The sequence below is a fragment of the Chelonus insularis genome, unplaced genomic scaffold, assembly GCF_013357705.1.
Source record: "Chelonus insularis isolate UGA/USDA-ARS -01 unplaced genomic scaffold, ASM1335770v1 contig_23_pilon, whole genome shotgun sequence".
NCBI lineage: Eukaryota > Metazoa > Arthropoda > Insecta > Hymenoptera > Braconidae > Chelonus > Chelonus insularis.
Window position 1 is genome coordinate 859146 of NW_023276443.1, and position 20979 is coordinate 880124.

At 32.1% G+C, this 20979-nt stretch overlaps 3 protein-coding genes across 5 annotated transcripts; 2 read left to right on the top strand and 1 right to left on the bottom strand.

Moving 5' to 3' along the window:
• Window positions 1-5634: 5634 nt before the first annotated feature.
• Window positions 5635-12793, top strand: LOC118064564 (uncharacterized). The gene is made up of 7 exons (XM_035079248.1): window positions 5635-6942; window positions 7007-7153; window positions 7377-7472; window positions 7974-8024; window positions 8147-8273; window positions 9800-10524; window positions 10801-12793. The coding sequence occupies exons 1-7, from the start codon at window positions 5643-5645 to the stop codon at window positions 12405-12407; spliced, it is 4053 nt and encodes a 1350-aa protein (XP_034935139.1). The 5' UTR covers window positions 5635-5642; the 3' UTR covers window positions 12408-12793.
• Window positions 12794-17607: 4814 nt separating this feature from the next.
• Window positions 17608-19297, top strand: TfIIFbeta (transcription factor TFIIFbeta). The gene is made up of 6 exons (XM_035079219.1): window positions 17608-17831; window positions 17906-18057; window positions 18133-18323; window positions 18407-18550; window positions 18631-18781; window positions 19179-19297. The coding sequence occupies exons 1-6, from the start codon at window positions 17683-17685 to the stop codon at window positions 19187-19189; spliced, it is 798 nt and encodes a 265-aa protein (XP_034935110.1). The 5' UTR covers window positions 17608-17682; the 3' UTR covers window positions 19190-19297.
• Mpi (mannose phosphate isomerase) lies at window positions 18794-20937 on the bottom strand. Of its 3 annotated transcripts, none has more exons than XM_035079217.1 (4): window positions 20643-20937; window positions 19797-20440; window positions 19567-19734; window positions 18794-19286 (listed from the first exon to the last, which is right to left on the bottom strand). In XM_035079217.1, the coding sequence occupies exons 2-4, from the start codon at window positions 20428-20430 to the stop codon at window positions 18871-18873; spliced, it is 1218 nt and encodes a 405-aa protein (XP_034935108.1). In that variant the 5' UTR covers window positions 20431-20440; window positions 20643-20937; the 3' UTR covers window positions 18794-18870. The 3 variants fall into 3 exon arrangements, with proteins under 3 accessions (XP_034935108.1, XP_034935107.1, XP_034935109.1); XM_035079216.1 differs by having other exon boundaries at window positions 20638-20935; XM_035079218.1 differs by lacking the exon at window positions 20643-20937 and adding an exon at window positions 20583-20605.
• Window positions 20938-20979: the final 42 nt, after the last annotated feature.

The window sequence follows — 20979 nt, forward strand, 5'->3', positions numbered from 1 at the left end:
ATGTATATCTAGTGAGATCACTGTATATCTACACAAATTACTGTATGACTATAGAGATCTCCATTGATCTTGATGATAAGAAAAATTTAATACATCTACAGAGATCACAGAAGATCTAAAGTGATCGAAACAGATGTACACAGAACAAAGTAAATCTAATTGTGCCAAAAAATAGATCTCAGTTGATTAATGTAGATATATTTTATTTTTTCCCGGGTATATAATTAAACTACGTGTTTATTACCCTCGCCTTCGGTTCGGGTTGTAATTTTATACGTGGTTTAAGCTAGTCTACTTTTCCTCCCCTTGGTGTGAAATGTCCTATTACTCAATACATAAGCTTTTTTTCAAACCAAAGAAACTTTAGTACGTAACGTAAGGAAAATTTACTGGGGAGCCCAGTAAAAATTCACTCGGCAACCCATTAAAATTTTTTGGGTCAGAAAATTTTTTTTGGTCTAAGACTTTTTACTGGGTTACCAAGTAAATTTCTTTAGATTTGCGCATATGGTCCCGCATAACTGTGCGACCCCCGTAAAATTTTACGGATCTTTTTCTCCGTGTATCAACGAACAAGATAAAACCTATACATATCAGTCCTCAGACTAAAATAACAAAAAATTTTTTATTGAACAAAAAAAAGAGGGCAAGCCCTAAATATTCTTCATTACTTTCACAAAGTTCTAAAGCTTCCGTTGTTTTTAGCTGGTATTTCCCGGAATACAGTACAGGCCTGTGCAGTGCCTTCGGCCTAATTGTTTGAAAAATTCCATCTCTTAAATTCACGAATTGTTTTTTTATCATCTCCTCCATTTTGTTAAATTTTCCATCTATATGGGGCACGATTATTTTTACTCTTGAAAATTAAATTTGTGAAAACTACTGCGAATCAGTGAATATTCACTGATTGCCAGTGCCAATACAATGACTGATTCTTTGAGTGATTGGATTGGCACTGGATATCAGTGAATATTTACTGATTCGCAGTAGTTTTCACTGATTCAGTTTAAGAGCATAATAAATCTGTTTTTAATTTATTTACGTCAAACGAACCATTTTCAACAGGAGTTAATGATTTGCTGCGCTCACTGTCACAAGCAACAAAAGGTAAGTTTAACCTCACTTTTCCAATACAATGCTTGTTACTACCGGCATCGTAGAAGAAATTATACTTGAACGCTATTTATCTAAAAGATTGGACGAGCTTTAGTGATCAACGTAATCAGAATTAATATACTTATTATTATTATAATTTTCGTTTAAAATATTGATCGCTTCAGAAATGCTAGGAGGTGCGGCATCTAAATTTAGCAGATTGGTAGCGGATGTCTTAGGGGTGATGCTACCACCAGGTGAATCTTCATTATCCCCTGAATCATATTCTTGATATCAACGAGATTGTAGTTTATTTTTCTTCGACGGCGTTTGATTTCGTCATCTGATGATGTGGTGCAATACTAATCGGGGTGAACTACAGAACAGCTGAGTCGATTGTAACCGCGAAATCGTTTCGACTCGTGGTGAGACTGGAAAAAAGAATTTAAAGAAAATTAAATTTTATTTTTCCGTATATACAATAATGTAGATATTGATAATTTCAGATATAAAAAAAACATTGTGACACTCAGAGTCCAAAATAATAAGTAATCTCCCCGTATGAATCTAAGAAAATTATTAATTTCTATAAAATACATTGAAAAAGTTATAGAAAACATAATTTCAATTGGTATGATATTCAATGCATAAAACATATTTAAATTTATGAAAAAGGAAAACGAATATATGGAAATAGGAATATCGGTTTTTCGCATTTTAATTTTATGATATGAAAAGATAGAACAACTATTGCGTGTATATATTTTAAAATTATAACAATTAAAGTAATAAACCCCATCATTACTTCAATGATTATCGAAAAAGAACTTCAATATATTAGAGTTAACTCAGTAAATACTGTTATATTGTAGTTATATATCCTTGACATAGTTTTTGTTACATATTTTATTACAGTTATGTACCATATAAGTAACATAGATGTTACTATTTCCGCCTTGATTATATAACATTGTTTTATAACTTTGTTATATTACAGTAATATTACGGTTACATAACATTTTATCAACATTGATATTGTTTAAATTGAAAAAAAAATTGTCAGCAATGTATTTTCATTGGATTTCATTGCTTCTGTTTACTATTCTATTATTTTTTAAGTGTAATTTGATTTCTTTAGTGAAATGAATTTTTCCTATTTGGGGGGATTCGAACCTACGACCGCCCGCTCGCACGCAACTTAAACCTACGTTTTTACCCACTAGGCTATTCTGATACTTCATTCCCAAATTGAAAATAGGCCCATATAAACACATATTTTAGTTACATGTATAAATATATAGAAAAATGAGAATAATTGCGTGAATTATAGTTCATTTTAGTTATTATGTAATAATTATTATATATAATGTCTTCTTTTTATTTTTAATTGAGATTGATTCATTTTTGAGATTACAAAACATTTTGTTAATGTCTTAGGTTAAACAAATTGATAAAAAAATACTTATTTTCTGAGTATTAAATACACATAGCCAATAATAAAGTGAACGAGAAATTCTCTGACAATTTAGGTACACAAATAGTTCTTGAACTGTAAAATATCCTTATAGCTTAGGAACAATTACCCTGCAGATCATGATCTGCTATCAATCTCAGTTTATCTACACATTGAAAAGAAAAGCAACTATAACCAGAATTTTGTAATGTTACATCTGTAGAATATGCCGTCAATACAAAGAACGTATGTAACATCGATGTGGCGATGTTACATTACAAGAACATTGCGCGTATGCAACAAATGTTACCTAAAATTAGTAAAAATATGTTATGTAACATTTAAATAACAGTTGTAATGTAACTTAGAGATTACAGTGTTATATCATAGAAACATAACATTAAATAACAAAAAATATATACTACTAGTATAACAGTGTTATATAACATGGATACAACATGCATGTAACGCTAATTATATTGCCATTAGATAACTACGTTATATAGCTACAACGTCACATGGGTGTGACATCTGCAATATAAACTTGCTACTTTGACAATATATTACAGTTATACAACATATATGTAACTTTTCGTTATATAACTTGTTACATATTGTTACCTTTGTGTTATATTGCTGTTATATTCAGTGTTTACTGGGAAGATATCGGCTCTTCGTAGTATAATTCAACAGAATAACTAAATACAAGAACCGTTGCAAATATATATTTTAAAATTATGACACTCAAAGTTATTAATCCTATCATTATTTCCACATATATCAAAAAATAATTCTAATATGTTGGAATTGGGATATCTCTCCAGTAGTCTGGGTGCGACCCAAAAGGTCCACCCTACTAACTTCCTAGTAGAAAATGATAAAATTTAGCTAGTTTTCCATTTCTTCCAGTTTTTTGATGCTAAATAAAACATGGCTAGACCGATTTAGCTTAAAACCTAATCAGCTCTAAGTTGCGTATTTATGTGTCGAATACAATTGGTTCCGTATCAATATCATTTTTTATTCTCCAAATAACTAAGGCTGTATATAATTACGAACGCACATACGTACTTCCGAACCTACAAACATACCCTGGTTAAACATTCCGATAAAATCTTATAAAAAAAAAAATTTCATAAGAATTAATCGGTAAATTGCGTCAGAAACATCACACTTTTCATAAGCATTTACAGGAAAGAATAACGTAGGAAAGATTCCTATGTACCCTAGTATCCTAGATTCCTATTAGCTCTTTTATATTACAGACAGATGCTCTACTTTTGTTTTTATTGATAGATTATGGAAGAATGGAAAAAAAATCTACAAGAATTATTCTTTAATTTGTATAAAGACATGGTAATACTGTGTGAGACAAAAATTTATATTTTACGCCCAGAACATATCTGCATTTTCTATTTAAATACAAATAAGGCCTCATACTATAATAGTTCTATAACAAACACGTTTTCATTCTTCCGAGTATTAGAGAAAACACCTTCACAGCTGAACTAAATTTAAGTAATAGATATAATGAAGACAAAATACTCAAGAAACTATCAAAACATGTTTATTGTGAAACTTTTATTGAGTTATGCTTTATCTGTCCTTGGACATTTCGTGATCATTAAAAACTGTCTTAAATACTAATATGACTACCATAATGATACTTCGACTATTATTGTAACGATAATTATTTAAAGAAATATATAATATACAAAAAACCATAAAAGGGGATGATGAATTTTTCGAGAGGCAATATCTTCACAATAAGTAACTGCACTACGATAAGCTGAAAAACAATGGAGAAAAGGTTACTTGGCAATAGATTTTAAGCATAACTTAAGTTAGAAAAACATTGTTATAAATTTTTCAAAATATTTATAAACCTATTTCCATCTCGTTAATTGTATCAGAATAATTTCCAAAAAAAAACTTTATACTTGCAATTTTTTCAAATTTTATTCTCGACTGGAAAAAAAACTATCGAATAACAAAAATATAGTATTGAATTCTCACAATTATTTCAATCGTTTTTATTGAATAATATATTATATTATTTTTTTATTACTAAATATTTACTTTGGAACTATTCGAATGAGTCAGACACTGCTCGTCTCCCCACTTTAGATAAGAAACAGTATAAGTTTCCTAATTTTTGTCGGTTATTTCTACATATATTATCTTCGTGTGTACCGATACTTTCATTGTGATTGCATTAATTTTTTTTTTCTCTTTTGATCATTGCTCGAAAATATTTCAATGAGCCTCAGTGAAGATAGTCAATTATCAACGTCTACTGAGTAAGTTTGGTTACAATGACTCCAATATTATCAATAAGTTTTATACTTTGTCTTACACAATGACTAACAGTGGCCCAAAATTCTACTCACAACCTTGATGAACTTCCTACAAAACATCATGTGATGCCGCGAGATATAATTACTAATTACACAAAAATTTTAAATTTTGTGAACGAACACGAAAATAAACTCATTTTTGAAGACGAACATGAAAAATTTGTGTTAGTATTGGGGAATACTGGGGCTGGGAAAAGTACATTAGTCTCGGCTTTGATAGGGCGAAAATTGAAATCTTCTCGGATAAAAGGTCAAGCCTATCGTGTATTTATTGATGAAGAAGGTCGGATTGGAACAGGATCATCATCAAGAACACTTATTCCAGAAGCGATGACTGACAAAAAAAGAAATATAACATATGTTGATTTCTTAGGATTTCGTGATAATCGGGAGACCGAATATGAAATATCTTCTATATATTTTCAGAAAACTTTCATGAATCACGTCAAAAAAATAAAAATCGTTTTAGTAATCAATTACGAATCGTTAAAACACAATGGAAATAAAAATGATTTCGATGATTTATTGGAGCACATCTGTGGATTTATTAGAAATATTTCCAAGTTTTGTGACGGAGTAGGATTAGTGGCAACAAAAGTGGAAAATGTATACGACTTGTCTGATAATGAAGGTGCTCCGCCCGTTTTGTTGAACGACAATGAATCAGTTATGGAGGGAATAGTTAACTATTTGAATGATAAAAAAAAACTTACCGTAGTAAAACAGAGAACGTCGAAATGTACGCAAAATTTGTAGATATAATTGACGCTTTAGTACAAAAAAATAATGTATCATATCCAAGAATCGCTATTTTTCGACAGCCAACTCGGGAAGGAGAATTGAAAAAATTATCGAAGACGAAAAGAGAAATCAATACTATCCGGAAAATGATAACCGATAATCTACACTACGTCCAAAATAATAAGGATGATTTCGGTTTTGCTTTGTCTAAATCTTCGAAAATTATTGTAGATCAAATAGTTAATGACATATTTCGGAATGTTTTAATGAATTGCTTACACAAGATAAGTAACAAAATTCACACACACTATTTGCAAATAGAAAAACAACATAATGACATTGAAATGTTATATGATCGAACTTTGCAAGCTTATAAAGTTTTTTCTGAAATGAAAAATTTTAACGAACCTCTAGAATTCTTCAGAGAGTTTCTTGATGCAGTTAATACTTCAAATATTTCTGTATCGATAAATAATTTGAACGATATTTCAGATAACGTCAGAAAGGTGAAATTCTTTACAACAGTGTCAAATAGTAATAAAGACCTTTACATGATATTACTGAAGAATAGAGTCCAAGATGTTCTAAAATTAATTGAAGATTTAAAAAACATTGATGATTTTTTGAATAATTTGCAATCAAATCTAATGACATATAAATTACAGCAATTAAAAGATGACAGTCGAATTGATAGAATAAAGTTATCATGTGCTAGCTCGAAATCTATAACTGTTGAAAATATTACGGATTTGAATAATATTATGCAGGAAATCGGTAATGATGAGATTTATCAAAAAATAAAAACAATGAAACTTAACCGATTCCAATTAGATCATATCAAAACGATTTTCAATACATTTCAACGTAACATTCAATTTTCATGCACACCAGAGCAGCTGACTGTAAAAGGATACAATGTCAAAATGTGCGATGTAATCAAATGTGACTGCTGGGCACACGTAAAAATTATTCACGTCTTTGCGTTGAACAAGGTTTTTATAGATTGCCCAATAAATAAAACAGGTGAAGAGGTTCAGATATTTATTTTAGCACCCACGTGGGAAGTTATCAGAACCCAGAAAATTATTTTAAATGGCAAAGACGGAGAACCACCAAAGGCAGCATTTGCAAAATCATCTAATGTTTTGTTAGGAAATGGAACACATGGTTCTCAGGGGTTTCCAGGTGGCCCTGCTGGACATTTTTTTGGTGTTGGTGAACAATTTATAAATTCAAATAATCTGGAGATATATGCTAACGGTGGCAAAGGAGGGCCTGGACAACATGGTAGAAATGGTTAGAACTTCCTTTATTGGATTGATTTCTTCGTTTACTTACTAATTTTTTCTGGATATTTTAGGTACAGATGGCGTCACAGTTGAAGAAATTCCAGAATCGTTCTTAAAAAAGGAGTTTACACAGCATACAGAAGATTCAATAAATTTGGAAGATATAATTTCGAATAATATTATCATACGTGTAGTGACAGAAAAACCCAGCAATGGAGGTTCATATGAATTACAAAACTTTTTTCTTGCTTTTCAACAATTTTACGTAATTTCTTGAAGAAGACTTTAAAACACATTTTTGTTATTTTTATTGATTCATTAGAGCTTCTCACTGTTGTAGCAAATGCTTGGTGTCATTCATCTCACATCTTAACTACACCGAATGAAACTAAATAAATGACCATGCGCTAGACTTTTTCTAAAATAAGGTTTATATTGTAGGAGACGGTGGTGCTGGTGGTCATGGAGGATATCCAGGAACAATTGTAATTAGTGGCTTTGGAAACTTAGTCAATGTGAATACTTCAAAGAATATAGGTATTGAAATAGGAAGCTTGTAATTTTTTGTGCGCATACGGACTCGTTCTATCCCTTTGAGCTTAGTTCGAGGCAGATATTTCAAAATCATAAACATACATTTTAATTTTATTTATATGGAAAAAAAAATTACGCGTTGGAAGAACTCAAATATGTATCTTGCATAGACCCCGTTTTCAATTGTTTATAATAAATTTAATTGTTATTTTGATTGATTTATTAGAGTTTCTCACTGTTGTAGCAAATGCTTATGTCATTCTAAGGAAAACATTTTGAATTGAAAATACGGTGTTTGTGAAAATCATCCGTTGAACTGTATAGAAACACTAAAATGCTCCGTACCGACAAGATGGTGGGAATTATATTTGGCACTCGAGAAACTACCAAATTTTCTATTATTAAATGGAAAAATAATATTCTCGAGCCATTTTAACTACACGGAATGAAACTAACCAAATGACTGTACGCTAGACTTTTTCTAAAATAAGGTTTATATTGTAGGAGACAGTGGTGCTGGCGGTTATGGAGGATATCCAGGAACAATTGTAATGAGTGAGTATTAAAAAAGGAAGCCTGTAACATTTTGTGCGCATACGGACTCGATCTAGCATAGTACAAGTCTATTATTCTAAACTGTGATATCCCTCAAACAAGTTTGTAACGTTGTATTCTAGGTTCTACAGAGTTGGAGGGGCTGAGAGGACGTGGTGGACACAAATCATCAGGCAGACGAAGTTTGAGTTTTAAGCATGAACAACTTTCTGATATTGCCGGTGAAAAGTTGATTTTGGAGACTTTTAAGTAAGATTTTTTCCAATTTGCAATAGTAATGTGAATAGTAAAGGTTAAAATATCAACTCTAACTCCGTTATCGTTTTACTTACCTAGCGGAGAAAACTGCATTTTCCCATCACTCGTAAAGTTTTAGGTTCTGAATTAGAAACTCAATCGATAGGTTCTATTACGAATTATATCATATTTCACTACTAAATGCTCGGAAAACTAAAATAGCAAAGAAATGATCATTTTTTCCAATAAATTTATTCTATACTATCAATCAATGGTACTTGAATTGAAAAATTTACGTAACTAGTCGAATTGAAACTTAAACAAACAAAAATGGGGTCTGACAAAATCCAAATTATCTATAAGATCATAAAGAAAAATTCAAGTATGAACTAAAGTATACATATTTTCTTTCCAAATGCAATCCGACCATATGCAGCATAATTTAGGCTAATAAATCAATTTGTGATGGAAATCATTTGACTTATATTTATAGACTCTACCCGCGAGAAAATTTTCTTATACGATCGTATATAGGGAATTGGCCTTACATGGTTCATATATGAACCATATAAAGCCAATTCCCGATATAGCCTATATTCCCTTTATATATATAAAACATATATGATTTTATATGGTTTGTATATGGAACCTATGAGGTCATATATGCCACTTATCTATACTACAATATAAATTTCTGATTTCTTTCTGTCTGTCCGCACTAATTTTCGAAACGACCAATCCGATTGCGACCAAATTTTGCAGACATATAGAGGACGTTATCGGAAAGGTTATAGGCTACTTTCTGTTTATGTGAATTGTTTATAACAATTGAATTTGTTATAAACGATAGAAAACCAAATCAATGCAATATATTTAAGTTCTTTCAACGGGAAATTTTTTCTTTTTGCTAAAAAAAAGATACCAACTGTGTGACATGAATAAAAACGAACTCTTTTGTTTTTAACAATTGAATTTGTTATAAAAATTGAAAACAGGACGTAATGGATAGATTTTAGTCGATCGAACGGGAAATTTTTCATAACTCCTGAAAAAATAATATTTTATTGTCAATGCCAAACAAATAGGATCTTCGTGGACGAAGTCGCCGGTATAGGCTCGTGTGATATAGAAATTTCAAATTTCATCGTAAGACTCAATTTTTGACTCTTTAAAACAATAGAATCGTTATATATACAATACAAACACAAGGAGTTCGTTTCTATCCATGTTACATGGTCAGTAACTTGTTGTTGAAAGAAAAAGCCGACAGACACTAGAGATTTATATAGTAGTATAGATATACATATATACATATATCTCACTTTAGCTTCATATAAACGTAATTCAGATTTCTTACTTCAGTTAAAAAAGTTACACTCCAAAAAAAAGTAATGAATATTGTAAGATGAAGTATTTAGAATTTACATTTATTGCATATTTGAATGTATTATAGCATAGGGTTGTTTTTTAACCATCATCTGAAAAAATTTTTCCGTTTAATGCCTCAATTTTTATTCTAACTCTTATTTATTATGCAGCAGGGAATGGTTAATCAGTTTAGAATTTCCCGCTGGAGAATATGGGAAGCCAGGCTTCAGTAGAAAAGATGAAATACTTCCAAAAAGATTATATATGGTCAACCCATATTTTGTCATTTCTATTTACAAAGAATATATAAGGGAAAATCTCTATAAAAACCTCGAGGAAACAAAATTGAGAAGGTTTATTAAAGATCTCGAAAACGATCACTACATCGGAGTAGAATATAATACACTTGTTTTCGTTAGAGAATTAGAGGGATTAGAGAATCAATATCTTAAATTAGGAATTAAAATTGATTTTACTCCATTTTATGATTCATTACTTGTCCGAATTGAAAAATTTGCTATCTCTGAAAAACTCATAGAAAACAAAAAAGTACTAAACTTCATATATACTGTTGTACTCACAAAAATGTTTGCGCTAAAAGAGAGAAAAAAAGGTAAAACCGTTGTTAATTTGCGTATGTATCTAAACGCCATGGAGGAGAGCATAAATGAAGTCAATAAAAATACACACTTGCAAACTGTGCAGAAATACCAAACAGAATACAATAATATCCTAGCAAAAAAAATTCAGAAAGCAAAGGATTTCTCAAAAAATATAATTGAACCTGAAATTCAGAAACTTTGGGAACAGACAGACGATAAAATTCAGGCAATAATTAACAAAATAAATAAGAAAAAAAATTATACTCTCAATGCAAAAGTCAGACTTGAAAATGGTAGTTAAATTAGCACTCACACCCCTCAAAATAGCTGCTGGTTGTCTTTCATTTTTCGGACCCGTTGGTGCTGTAGTAGGTGCTGCGATAACATCAGCGGTATGGATAACTGAAGGAATGCTTATCAACAATAGTCCTGATAAAGCCTACTACACAGTTCCATCACTTGATTTGAATTCAGAAATACAGTCTCGGCTGACAGAAATTATTGATAATGAACCTAAAGAATTAGCTAATAAACTTGACGAGGTAGTTGCACAATTGAAAGAATACAATGACGGATTATTGAAAACACAGGAAAAAAAAAAGAAAATTCCCAAAAAATGAACGATTTTGAAAGAGAGATACGTAAAGTCAAAAATACAGTGCTTAAATCAATTTCAGAAGTCAATATTTTAAAGAACAATGTAAGAAAGATTGAAAAAAAATTAGTAGAGTTCACAAATAAACAAAAAGATTTCATAGAGCAGGAAAAGAAAACAACAAAAAAATCAATGCGCCAAATAAATAAAGTTCAATCCATTCTCAGTAGCAGCCAATCTGGGTATAATTTTATTCAACAATTGAAAAACACTGGAGTAGAGATTGAAAACATAAACGTATTGATTGCTAAACATGATCAACAATTGAGAGATTTGGAAAAGATGAAGAATCAAGTGTACGAAAAACTGATGCCGGAACTTCTTAGTATCGAACAAACGATGAATGTAATCAAGTCTTCAGTAGAAGGATCGTCACATGTTAAATTAGATATTACTAAATGGGCTGCTCGAACGACTTGGAAAGATCTAAAATTACTGTTACAAAAATTCACCTACCAAATGTCTTTCGAACTACAAAATGATTTAATACGTTTCATCGAAAAGATTGACGAAGGATTTTCCATTTTGATTGACCTTCATGATCGCATTGACACTTACGCAGACAGTGTAAAACAAGCTAAATATATTGCACATATTGAGTCTGCAACGATGGATAACATTCGAGTGACTGATGCTGAATTGAGTAAGGCAATGACTGATTTAAAGTTGATGATACATTCGAATATATTAACTGAAAAATATGAAATGGCATTGTATGCATTTAAACAACATTACTTTCCGTTTGCCGCTCGTGTACTGGGGAAATTCCAGCTACCTGTAGATCTACGGCTTAACGATAGCGAAACATTAAGAACAAATATTATCAAAAGAATCAAGGACATGAACTCTTACATTGATGAGAGTGAAGCAACAATCGACGAGTATAGCAAATTCGTTCACGAAAACAATGTATTCGATAGTGATACTACTGGTTCTTCGCCATTTTATGTACGGAACCATAAAACCATTAAGGATGAAATTCAGCAATTACTCAACGGTTCAGAGATTTTGCTTAAAGCAGATGTATCTAAAAGACTTAATTACAATGCGGTGAAATACAACGATATCAGGATCAATTTTAAATTTAAGAACAAAACTATCCAAAACAGTTTTAATTCTGTACTAAAAAATTTTGCATTGACCATAACCATGGTCGGTAATAACTTTTATCGTTGTGGTGAAAAATATTATTTCATTTCGTTCAATGACGATATTAGCATCACTTACACTCTTGATCAGGATAGAACAGGAAACTGGATTAATCCTAATTCAGTGTATACTACAATTCATCGTAGTCATTCTTTTCTTAGTCCCTACGGAATGTGGAGCATAAAATTAAAAAAATTGAAAAAATCAGTATCTTGGAATCAGTTACGTGTTTATTTAAATGAGATAGTTAAATTGGAATTGATTGGTCGTGGATATTATATTGAACAGGATCCCTATTTTAATTTGGAAATTTGCAATGAATATTTAGAATCATTTTACAACGTTGAAAATGTTGTTCAGCAAATTGAATGATTTTTGGAAAACTGAAACACAAATAACTGAATATCCTATACAGACACATTAAATACAGGACTATCTATAATAAAATAGAGAACATCATCGCTATATGTATATTTTAAAATATAGCCAAATAATAACTCCAAAATTAATAAATCAACTAAAATGTTTCTTGACAGCTATTAATAAATACAAGAGAAGATGTCCTGTCGATTCGAGTCTCAGCTATAAACTGGAGATAAACAAACTCTCCCCTCGTTGCTATAAACAATCTAATCGTCAAGTAACGTCAACATCCTACAAAACTGTCGTTTGTCCATTAATCATTAGATGGCGACATACGGATATTTTACAATATTTATTCAACATTTTCACAATATGCAACTGTTTAGTGTGATAAAAAGTCGTAATAATATCATACATGTTATTAGTGATATCACTAATAACACTGTTTTGTTTATTTTAGCTTTCTACTTTTCTATATACTCAAATGATTGTTTCGAAATTGTATAAATAAAATGTAAGAAAAGAGGAAAATTAAATTTAAATGATTGTTAGGTTCAGATAAATAATAAAAATGTTACTAATGTTTGCGATTACATATATTTATTGTTGTAATCAGTATGCATGGATTATGCATTTGTTACCGTATATTTATTGAATTGAGTTTCATACAGTCATTAGTGCATGATTTTAGTGTTTTTATCAGAATTACTACATTTCAGAATTTGAACTATTCCTATTATACTTCTCGCTTCGTATTGTACAATGGAATCTTCGCCAGTTGAATACAAATCAATATCCATTTGGCAACGACTCCTTCAAGAATTCTTCCTGGTAATTGGGCAATGAGAGAAAATTCCCAGTACATAATAATTATGTATTGAGAAATAAGTATGATATAACTCGAAGGGGCCCAGTTTGCAACTCTCGAGTATTGAATACGCGTATCAAGTTCAAGGAAGTGTCAATCGATAAAAGACAAAATTTCAATCTCCAATTTTATACACTTTTTTATTTTGAAAAAAAGTTTTTTATCGAAAAATATAGCTACAGGTATGTATAGTCGAACTGAGAAGGGAGTTCGTCAGTTCTATCTATCTATCTATTCTAGGCACCAGCGCTATTGCACTTTACGGCTGTTATCCGAATTAACGGAAGCGCGAGATTTATGAGTTTTATATTTTTTTAAACACTGCGTCCTGTTTTCTTCATGAAGTTAAAGAGGACACAGAGAAGGTTAGGGGATGGCTTAATTAGAAGAGGAAAAATATCACAGGGGGGGTTAAGGTTGAGGCTCTTAAGGGAGATGTATAGGGCTTTCTTGTGATCATTGTATAAAGGACACCACCACAGGACGTGATTGATGTCCTCGAGGTTTTGACCACAAGGGCAGGCAGGAGATGATACTATATTCTTTCTGAACAAACTAGCATTGAGGCTGTAATAATTCGTTCTCAATCGAGAAGTCATGACAATAATAGGTCTGCTTAATTTAAGCGTAAGAAACCAGGGTTTTAACGTGGAATTGCTATAATTATTAAAGTAATGAATGCCTTTATTTTCATTGACACTCTTTGCCCTAAGTGCAGGGATTCCGTTTTGTTTATGAGAGGAGTCTGAAGCCTGGAAAACGTCTGAGACCGGGGGGAGGACTGGTGTGCAAGAGACTCTCCCGGATCCGACATTCGCCAACTCATCAGTCTCCTCATTTCCAGAGATACCAACATGGGAAGGTATCCAAGTTATTTTTATAGAGGATTGTTGGGTCGTCAGAGTAAGAATCAGGTCTTTGATTTGGTAGATTAGATATTAGAGTGCAGGGAACCAGAGTTTGAGAGAGCCATAAGGGAACTAAGCGAGTCAGAGAAAATGATATATTTAGAGGGTCTAAGAGTTACTATGGTTTTCAGACAAAAGAGGATAGCAAGAAGCTCTAAGGTGAAAATTGAAGAGTTATAATTTATTCTATGAAATTCCCGTAGGTCTAGGGCTGGACAAGTAAATGCAAATCCAGCTTTGGCTGAGTCAAGTGACTTAGATCCATCTGCGTAGAAAGCTATGTGGTCTGGGTAGGTTTTCCTAAGTAGAATATTGAAATCCTCATCAGTTGTGGGAGAGGGAGGTGATATGTTGAACGGTTGGCCAAAGTGCAGGTCAATATCTGGGGTGAGCTGTATCACTTCTAGAGGGAATTCATATGGAGTGGCACTCGCCGAGGAGTAAACGAGACTGGAGTATTTTTAAGAACTGCAATATGCTTTGAAAAGAGGTATGGCAGAGATATTATAGGGAAGAACAGCATCAGAGTGGGCTTTCAGAGTAGCCGCACATTGGAGATGTTGTAGGAGGTCCAGGAGGGGATGCCCTTCAAGAGCAAGGGTACGTAAAATATACCTTGAGGCTAGCTGACTAAATCAGATGGAGAGGTGAAACTCTCCTGCCTCAGATAGGACTACATTGGTGGGAGAGCTTTGTCTTAGGCCAATGGACAGCCTTATGGCTTTAAATTGAATACGCGAGAATTTACTAAGTAATTGAGTGTTACTAGGAGGATGCACATGACAACCGTACTCTAAAACACTTCTAATTGTGGCTCTATAAAAGTTTAAAAGAATGATAGTGTCAGCGCCCCACCAGGTGGATCTAAGGGCTTTCATAACTGATATTAGTTTATTACATTTTTAAACCAGATTTGCGGTATGTGCATTGAAAGAAAGTCTACTATCGAGGGTGATTCCAAGGAAAGTAACTGAGTTGGTGATTTCTATGGAGGTGTTATTTATCAGTAGTGGACAAGGTTGAGGTGGATTATTTCTTCTAGTGAAAATGACAAGTTTAGATTTGTTTGGAGCAAGAGCCATCTTTAGGTCAGCAAGATATTTGCTCACACCATCCACGGAACGCTGGAGCGATTCAAGAGCCACGTCATAGTCTTGATGGGAAGAAGTGATACATATGTCATCAGCAAATTGGATAACATTGCAGTTAGGCTCAACCACAGATTCAAGCTTAGAGATATATAAGTTAAAGAGAGTGAGACTGGAGACTAGACCCTGCCCTGAACCTTTATTAACCAACCGAGGATCAGTCAGGGATCCACCAACCAAAAAGAAAAGGCGTCTCAAGGCAAGTAAATTAAAGTAAAAGTGGCAGTAGTTCTCTGGAAGACCAATAGAGGCCAAAACCTCAACTAGAAGACTGGGATCAACATTATCGAACGCAGATTTGATATCAAGGAACACTCCTAGGGTAAATTTTCTTTCAGCAAAACCTATTAGAATGCGTGAAGTTAAGATTGACAGATTGTCTGCACAAGATCTCCTTCTACGAAACCCATATTGTAAGCAGGGAAGAATATGGAAGTGCTCTAACCACCAATTTACTCGATTGACAACGATTCTCTCCATGAGTTTCAATAGGCACCCTGCCAAACATATAGGACGATATTTGCCTTTTTCAGGTTTAGGAAACAAGAAGACAATAAAATCGTTCCACGAAGGAGGGAGGGTATGTGATTGAAAAAGGCAATTGTAAATGTGGAGGAGGTGGTCCTTGTAAGATTCCGGAAGTTTACCAATCAGTTTGTAATCAAGGCCGGGGGACGAATTTTTTTTGCTATTATCAAGAGCGATTTTGAATTCAGACTTAGAAAAGGGACTATTGAGAGAATCAACAGGAATGGAAGAAGAAGAAAATTGAATATGAGTAGGAAAGACTGGAGGCAACGCGGATGGATCAATAGGAGGACACATATTGTCCACAAATCTCAATTGTAATTCCTGCTGTTCCAAGTCTTCCGATGAAGGAGGAGCCACCGAGGCACAACGTCTGTGTTTAAATGCTTCAAGTTTCTTCCAAATAACAGAGATGGGTGTAGAGCGGTTCAAAGATTTACAAAAGCTAGCCCAGCCATCCCGTTTAGCTTTGTTAAAACAACGTCGAGCTTCTGCCTCACAGCGTTTCATGTTGTCGTATGCAACCCAAGTGGGATCGTGTAAGTAGACGGAGTAAGATTGAGATCTAAGATCCGAAAGATTCGAGCATTCCCCATTCCACCACGGAGAGGGGGATGCTGTCTTATTGCGTCTTGCAAAAGTGCAATTTGTGATAGGTGAAGCAGGAAAAACAGAAAGGGACCTACCCCCAGAGTCAAAGATGCAATCCTTTAAGATGCCCAAGAAGCGTCAGAAAAATTGAAACAAGTGGGAGAATAAAAAAAGAGAGAGGGATAAGAGAATTAAAGCGCGACAGTGGTAGATCCGCCCACATCAGTTAAGGCCAGACAACCTAGAGAAGAAGGTATAGAAAACATGCTTTTTCACCTTCTAAAATCTGTAACTTTTTTCAATATCAATATTAAGAAATAAAAATTGGCAGACTAATAGGGAACAGTCTAATCTATAATCCTGTCCAATTAAAATGAAACCGCGAATCGACCTCACGGGCAATAATGTGAGCAATTATGTTTTCTGTACCTTTTTCTATATAATTCATGCTCTCATGATTGCCCGCAAGATCTATTCACGATTGTACATTATTTTATAATATTGATATTGAAAAAAGTTACAGATTTTAGAAGGTGAAAAAGCATGGTTTCTGTACCTTCTTCTCTAAAGTTGATGCTCTCATAATTGCCCGCGAGGTCGATTTACGGTTTTTAATCATTTTAGTTGGGCAGGATTATAGATCAGACTGTTCTTTATTAGTCTGCCAATTTTTATTCCTACAGTTTTTTAATAGACGATTATTGTCAATTAAATTGATGAGTTGGGAATTTTTTCAAAAGAGCGTCTGCTTCAAAAGTACAGCAAGACGGAATGGCAAGACGCTAAAAGGTCAAAGCAGCGCTCGCTATCTGTCCCTTTAGATATTCAATATAGTCATTAAAATTCCATTTTTTTTATTGATGTTCGCTATCATCAATTTCTTGTTTTTCTTAAATTACTTTTCTGAACAATTTTTTTTTCTACGCAGGGAGTTGATTTCAGATTATTTTGTATTAAATTCAATTGTATTAGTTTTTCATTTTGCTTCGATTTCGATCCCTCAGAGGGAACCACTTTATGTCTTTATGCTCCTCCTCCTCTCAATTATGATGCTCCGCCTTATATGCCCTCTCTTCTTTTTTATTTCGATGCTTCCTGATGCCAGCGCCGCTTGTTGCGTTTCTGTGTACTACTCTACAACTCTACTTTTTGATACTCATTTTGCTTACTTCCCCAACGTCAGTGCGGCCTTCTTATTATATTCTCCATGGTTGCCAGTTATTGTTGATCTTTCATGTATAATGGCTTCTACATCAGTTCATCCTGAGAAAGAATTAGATTTAAGTAATGCAAATCGTGGTGTATGGCTTGTTAAAGTTCCAAAATATATAGCAAATAAATGGGAGAAAGCTCCAGGAAATATTGAAGTTGGGAAACTCAAAATTAACAAGTAAGTTTACAAGAATATGATATTTGAGGTTTATAACCAACTTTTTTTTTACTAAATAAGTTTAATTAATACAGAAATCCCGGACACAAAGCAGAAGTAACTTTAAGTTTATCAGAATCAGTGCTAGCTTTAAAAGAGCCTGATGAAGAAGATATACCAAAACATCATAAACTAGACGTTACCACTGTGATGCATCAAATGCTTGGAGTATTTTCACACGTAACACGTAAGATAAATAAAGTCAAATGTATTACTAATTACACTTTTTTATTTTAATTAATTTTATATCATATTGTTTTAGTGCCAGACACTGAAAAAATGTGCATGGAAGGAAGGATTGTACAAAAGTTAGAATGCCGCCCTTACGCTGATGATACTTACATGAAATTAAAGTTGGAGAGTATTAAAAAGGCTGCAGTACCAGTGAGGCAAATTCAACAGCTGGATAAAGTCGTACAAAATTTTAAACCTGTTTCAGATCACAAACATAATGTAATTTTATTGTTGTATCACAATTATTTTATTATAAATAATTATAAAAAGTCGTTATTTATATCGATTAATTTTTATTACAGATTGAATATGCTGAAAAGAAAAAAGCTGAAGGCAAGAAAATGCGAGATGATAAAGATGCTGTATTAGATATGTTATTCGCAGCATTTGAAAAACATCAATATTATAATATTAGGGATTTAGTGAAAATTACTAGACAACCAATTGTAAGTTTATTATTAACATTTTTATACTTGAGTATAAATGATTTAGCTATTAAATAATTATTGTTTTTTTTACATTATAGGTGTATTTAAAAGAAATTTTAAATGATGTATGCAATTATAATTTAAAAAATCCGCACAGAAACATGTGGGAGTTGAAACCAGAGTATAGGCACTATAAGGAAGACAAATCAACATTACCTGAAAAAGCATCAGAGTATTCGGACGATTCAAGTTAATAAATGATTTTTTTCATTAAAAAATATAATTCATTACTTATAATTATTGCTATAAAGTTCTTTGGTTTACATAAAAAAGTAAGCTTAAACATTGGCAGATGCTTGAAATATAACTGTCGGTGATTTTTCACTCAGTATTTTCAGTTGTAACTGTTCATTGGCCCCAAGAAATAACACAGATCCTTTCTGGTAAATTTTATTGTCTATTTCAATTTTTCCTTCAGTGATTAGTAAGATAGATGCTGAGTTCAAAGGTATCATTTTGTACTCTTTTATAGTATTGTCAGTTATATTTATTTGTATAATGGAAAAATCATCAATGGGTGGTTGAAAAATTTGAGCAAAATTATTATTCATCAGAATTTTTGATTTAAATAACTTTTGTGATCCAGGTTCACATTGATATGTTAACATTTCGATGAGGGTTGGAACGTCTTTTAATTTTGGAGTTAATCCAGCTCGAACGACATTATCTGAACAAGCCATACATTCAATACAATCTGGAATAATTATTGAAAAGTTAATGAATTTATAATACTTCAATTTTTAAGGTTCATAAAAAATTCATTACGATATTAATAAATCTATTATTTTTAAGACACGAAATTATAATCGTGTGAAAATTTATGAATTAAAAATGTTTTATAGATATTTTATTTATAATTCAAACTCACATTTAAGTTCTTTACCTTTATAAGCATAATGTTTTGTATTTTGGAGATATGAATAAATAAATATATAAAGTTCTAATCAATTGAGATTATTTAATTTTATTCTTACCTCCAGACAGATAAGCATGTGGTTCATTTGGGCCAAGATATATAGCCTCACCAGGTTTCAATTCTATTAAATTAAAAAAGTAAATTCCAAAACATCCTACATCCCCAGGAAAATCTGCATTTAATCTCTCTAAGATGGAAGCATGAAGCATTTCTCTACTGGATTCGTCTATAAATAATGCATCTTGATTAGAATTGTTCATTCAATAAACTTAAAAATAAATTTATTACCCATTGATGACAGCCGATTTATAAAGTGTTTTATCTGTGAAGCAGTAGAGTCAGAATGATGAGTTAAAATCCTTTCTAAGCATTTTTTCAAATATTTCTTAGCATCAGCTTCATTACAGCCAATGAAATGCTCGGCTGTATTATCACCAATAATATTATGAAGTTCCGGTATGGTATTAACAAAATTTTGTATTTCAGTAACAGGTCGGAAACCACAAAGTGCTTTGAACGGTGTTAGAGCTATAGCAAGTTCAGGTTTATGATTTGAATCCTTGTAAATGGTTGGATGTAATTTATTTAAATTGGTAGCCAATTGCTTGTCTGGGTGCGCTTGTATAGATAACGCTTTATCAATAGATAAAACTTTAAATAAAAAAGGTAAAGAATCGCCAAAAGTTTTCCTTACTTTATCTCCCAAAATCGTAACATTTTTACCCACATATTCATGTAAATGTTCTCCAGTATTTTTTAATACTGATGGTCCATTTAAATGTGTTCCCATCCACAGTTCAGCATATGGCTTGTCTTCATCTATTTTAATCTCAGGATTAGCTGCCTTTAAAAATTGCGCAACTTTACTGTTCATTCCCTTTTTGCCCCAATCATAATGTTGAACAGTACACTTTAATTCCATTGTTTCTAACCTAGAATATAAAAGAAACTTGTTAATTACAGATAAAGACAATACTGATAAATTTCATATATTTTTTAATGATTTTATTATGTTCATAATTTTATAAAGATTATTTTAAACATGATAAAATTCTGACTTTTATCTACAAATACCATATGTAAGATTTTATTATTATTCAGAAAATAGTTTTATTAATAGAAAGATTACCTTACGTTATCAGCAGAGGTGGAATAGTTTTTTCGGTCACAAAGAAACAAGTGACAATTAGTAACAACAATATGTTTGATAAAAAATCTTGATAACTATTTAAAAATCTGTTCAGTTCTCTGTTTTATGGACATAGAAGCACAACTTGTTAAATAATTACTTCAAGATTAAATTAATTTTTACCGGAAAAGATTTATCTAAAATCTTGATATTTTTACAAATTTATTAACACAAAAAAATTATTTAATTGAAAATATATTTTAAATTAAATTTACTGAAATTTGAAATCAGATAATGTGTACAGAGCTTTGACTGTACATCCATGCATTGTAGTTCGTATAA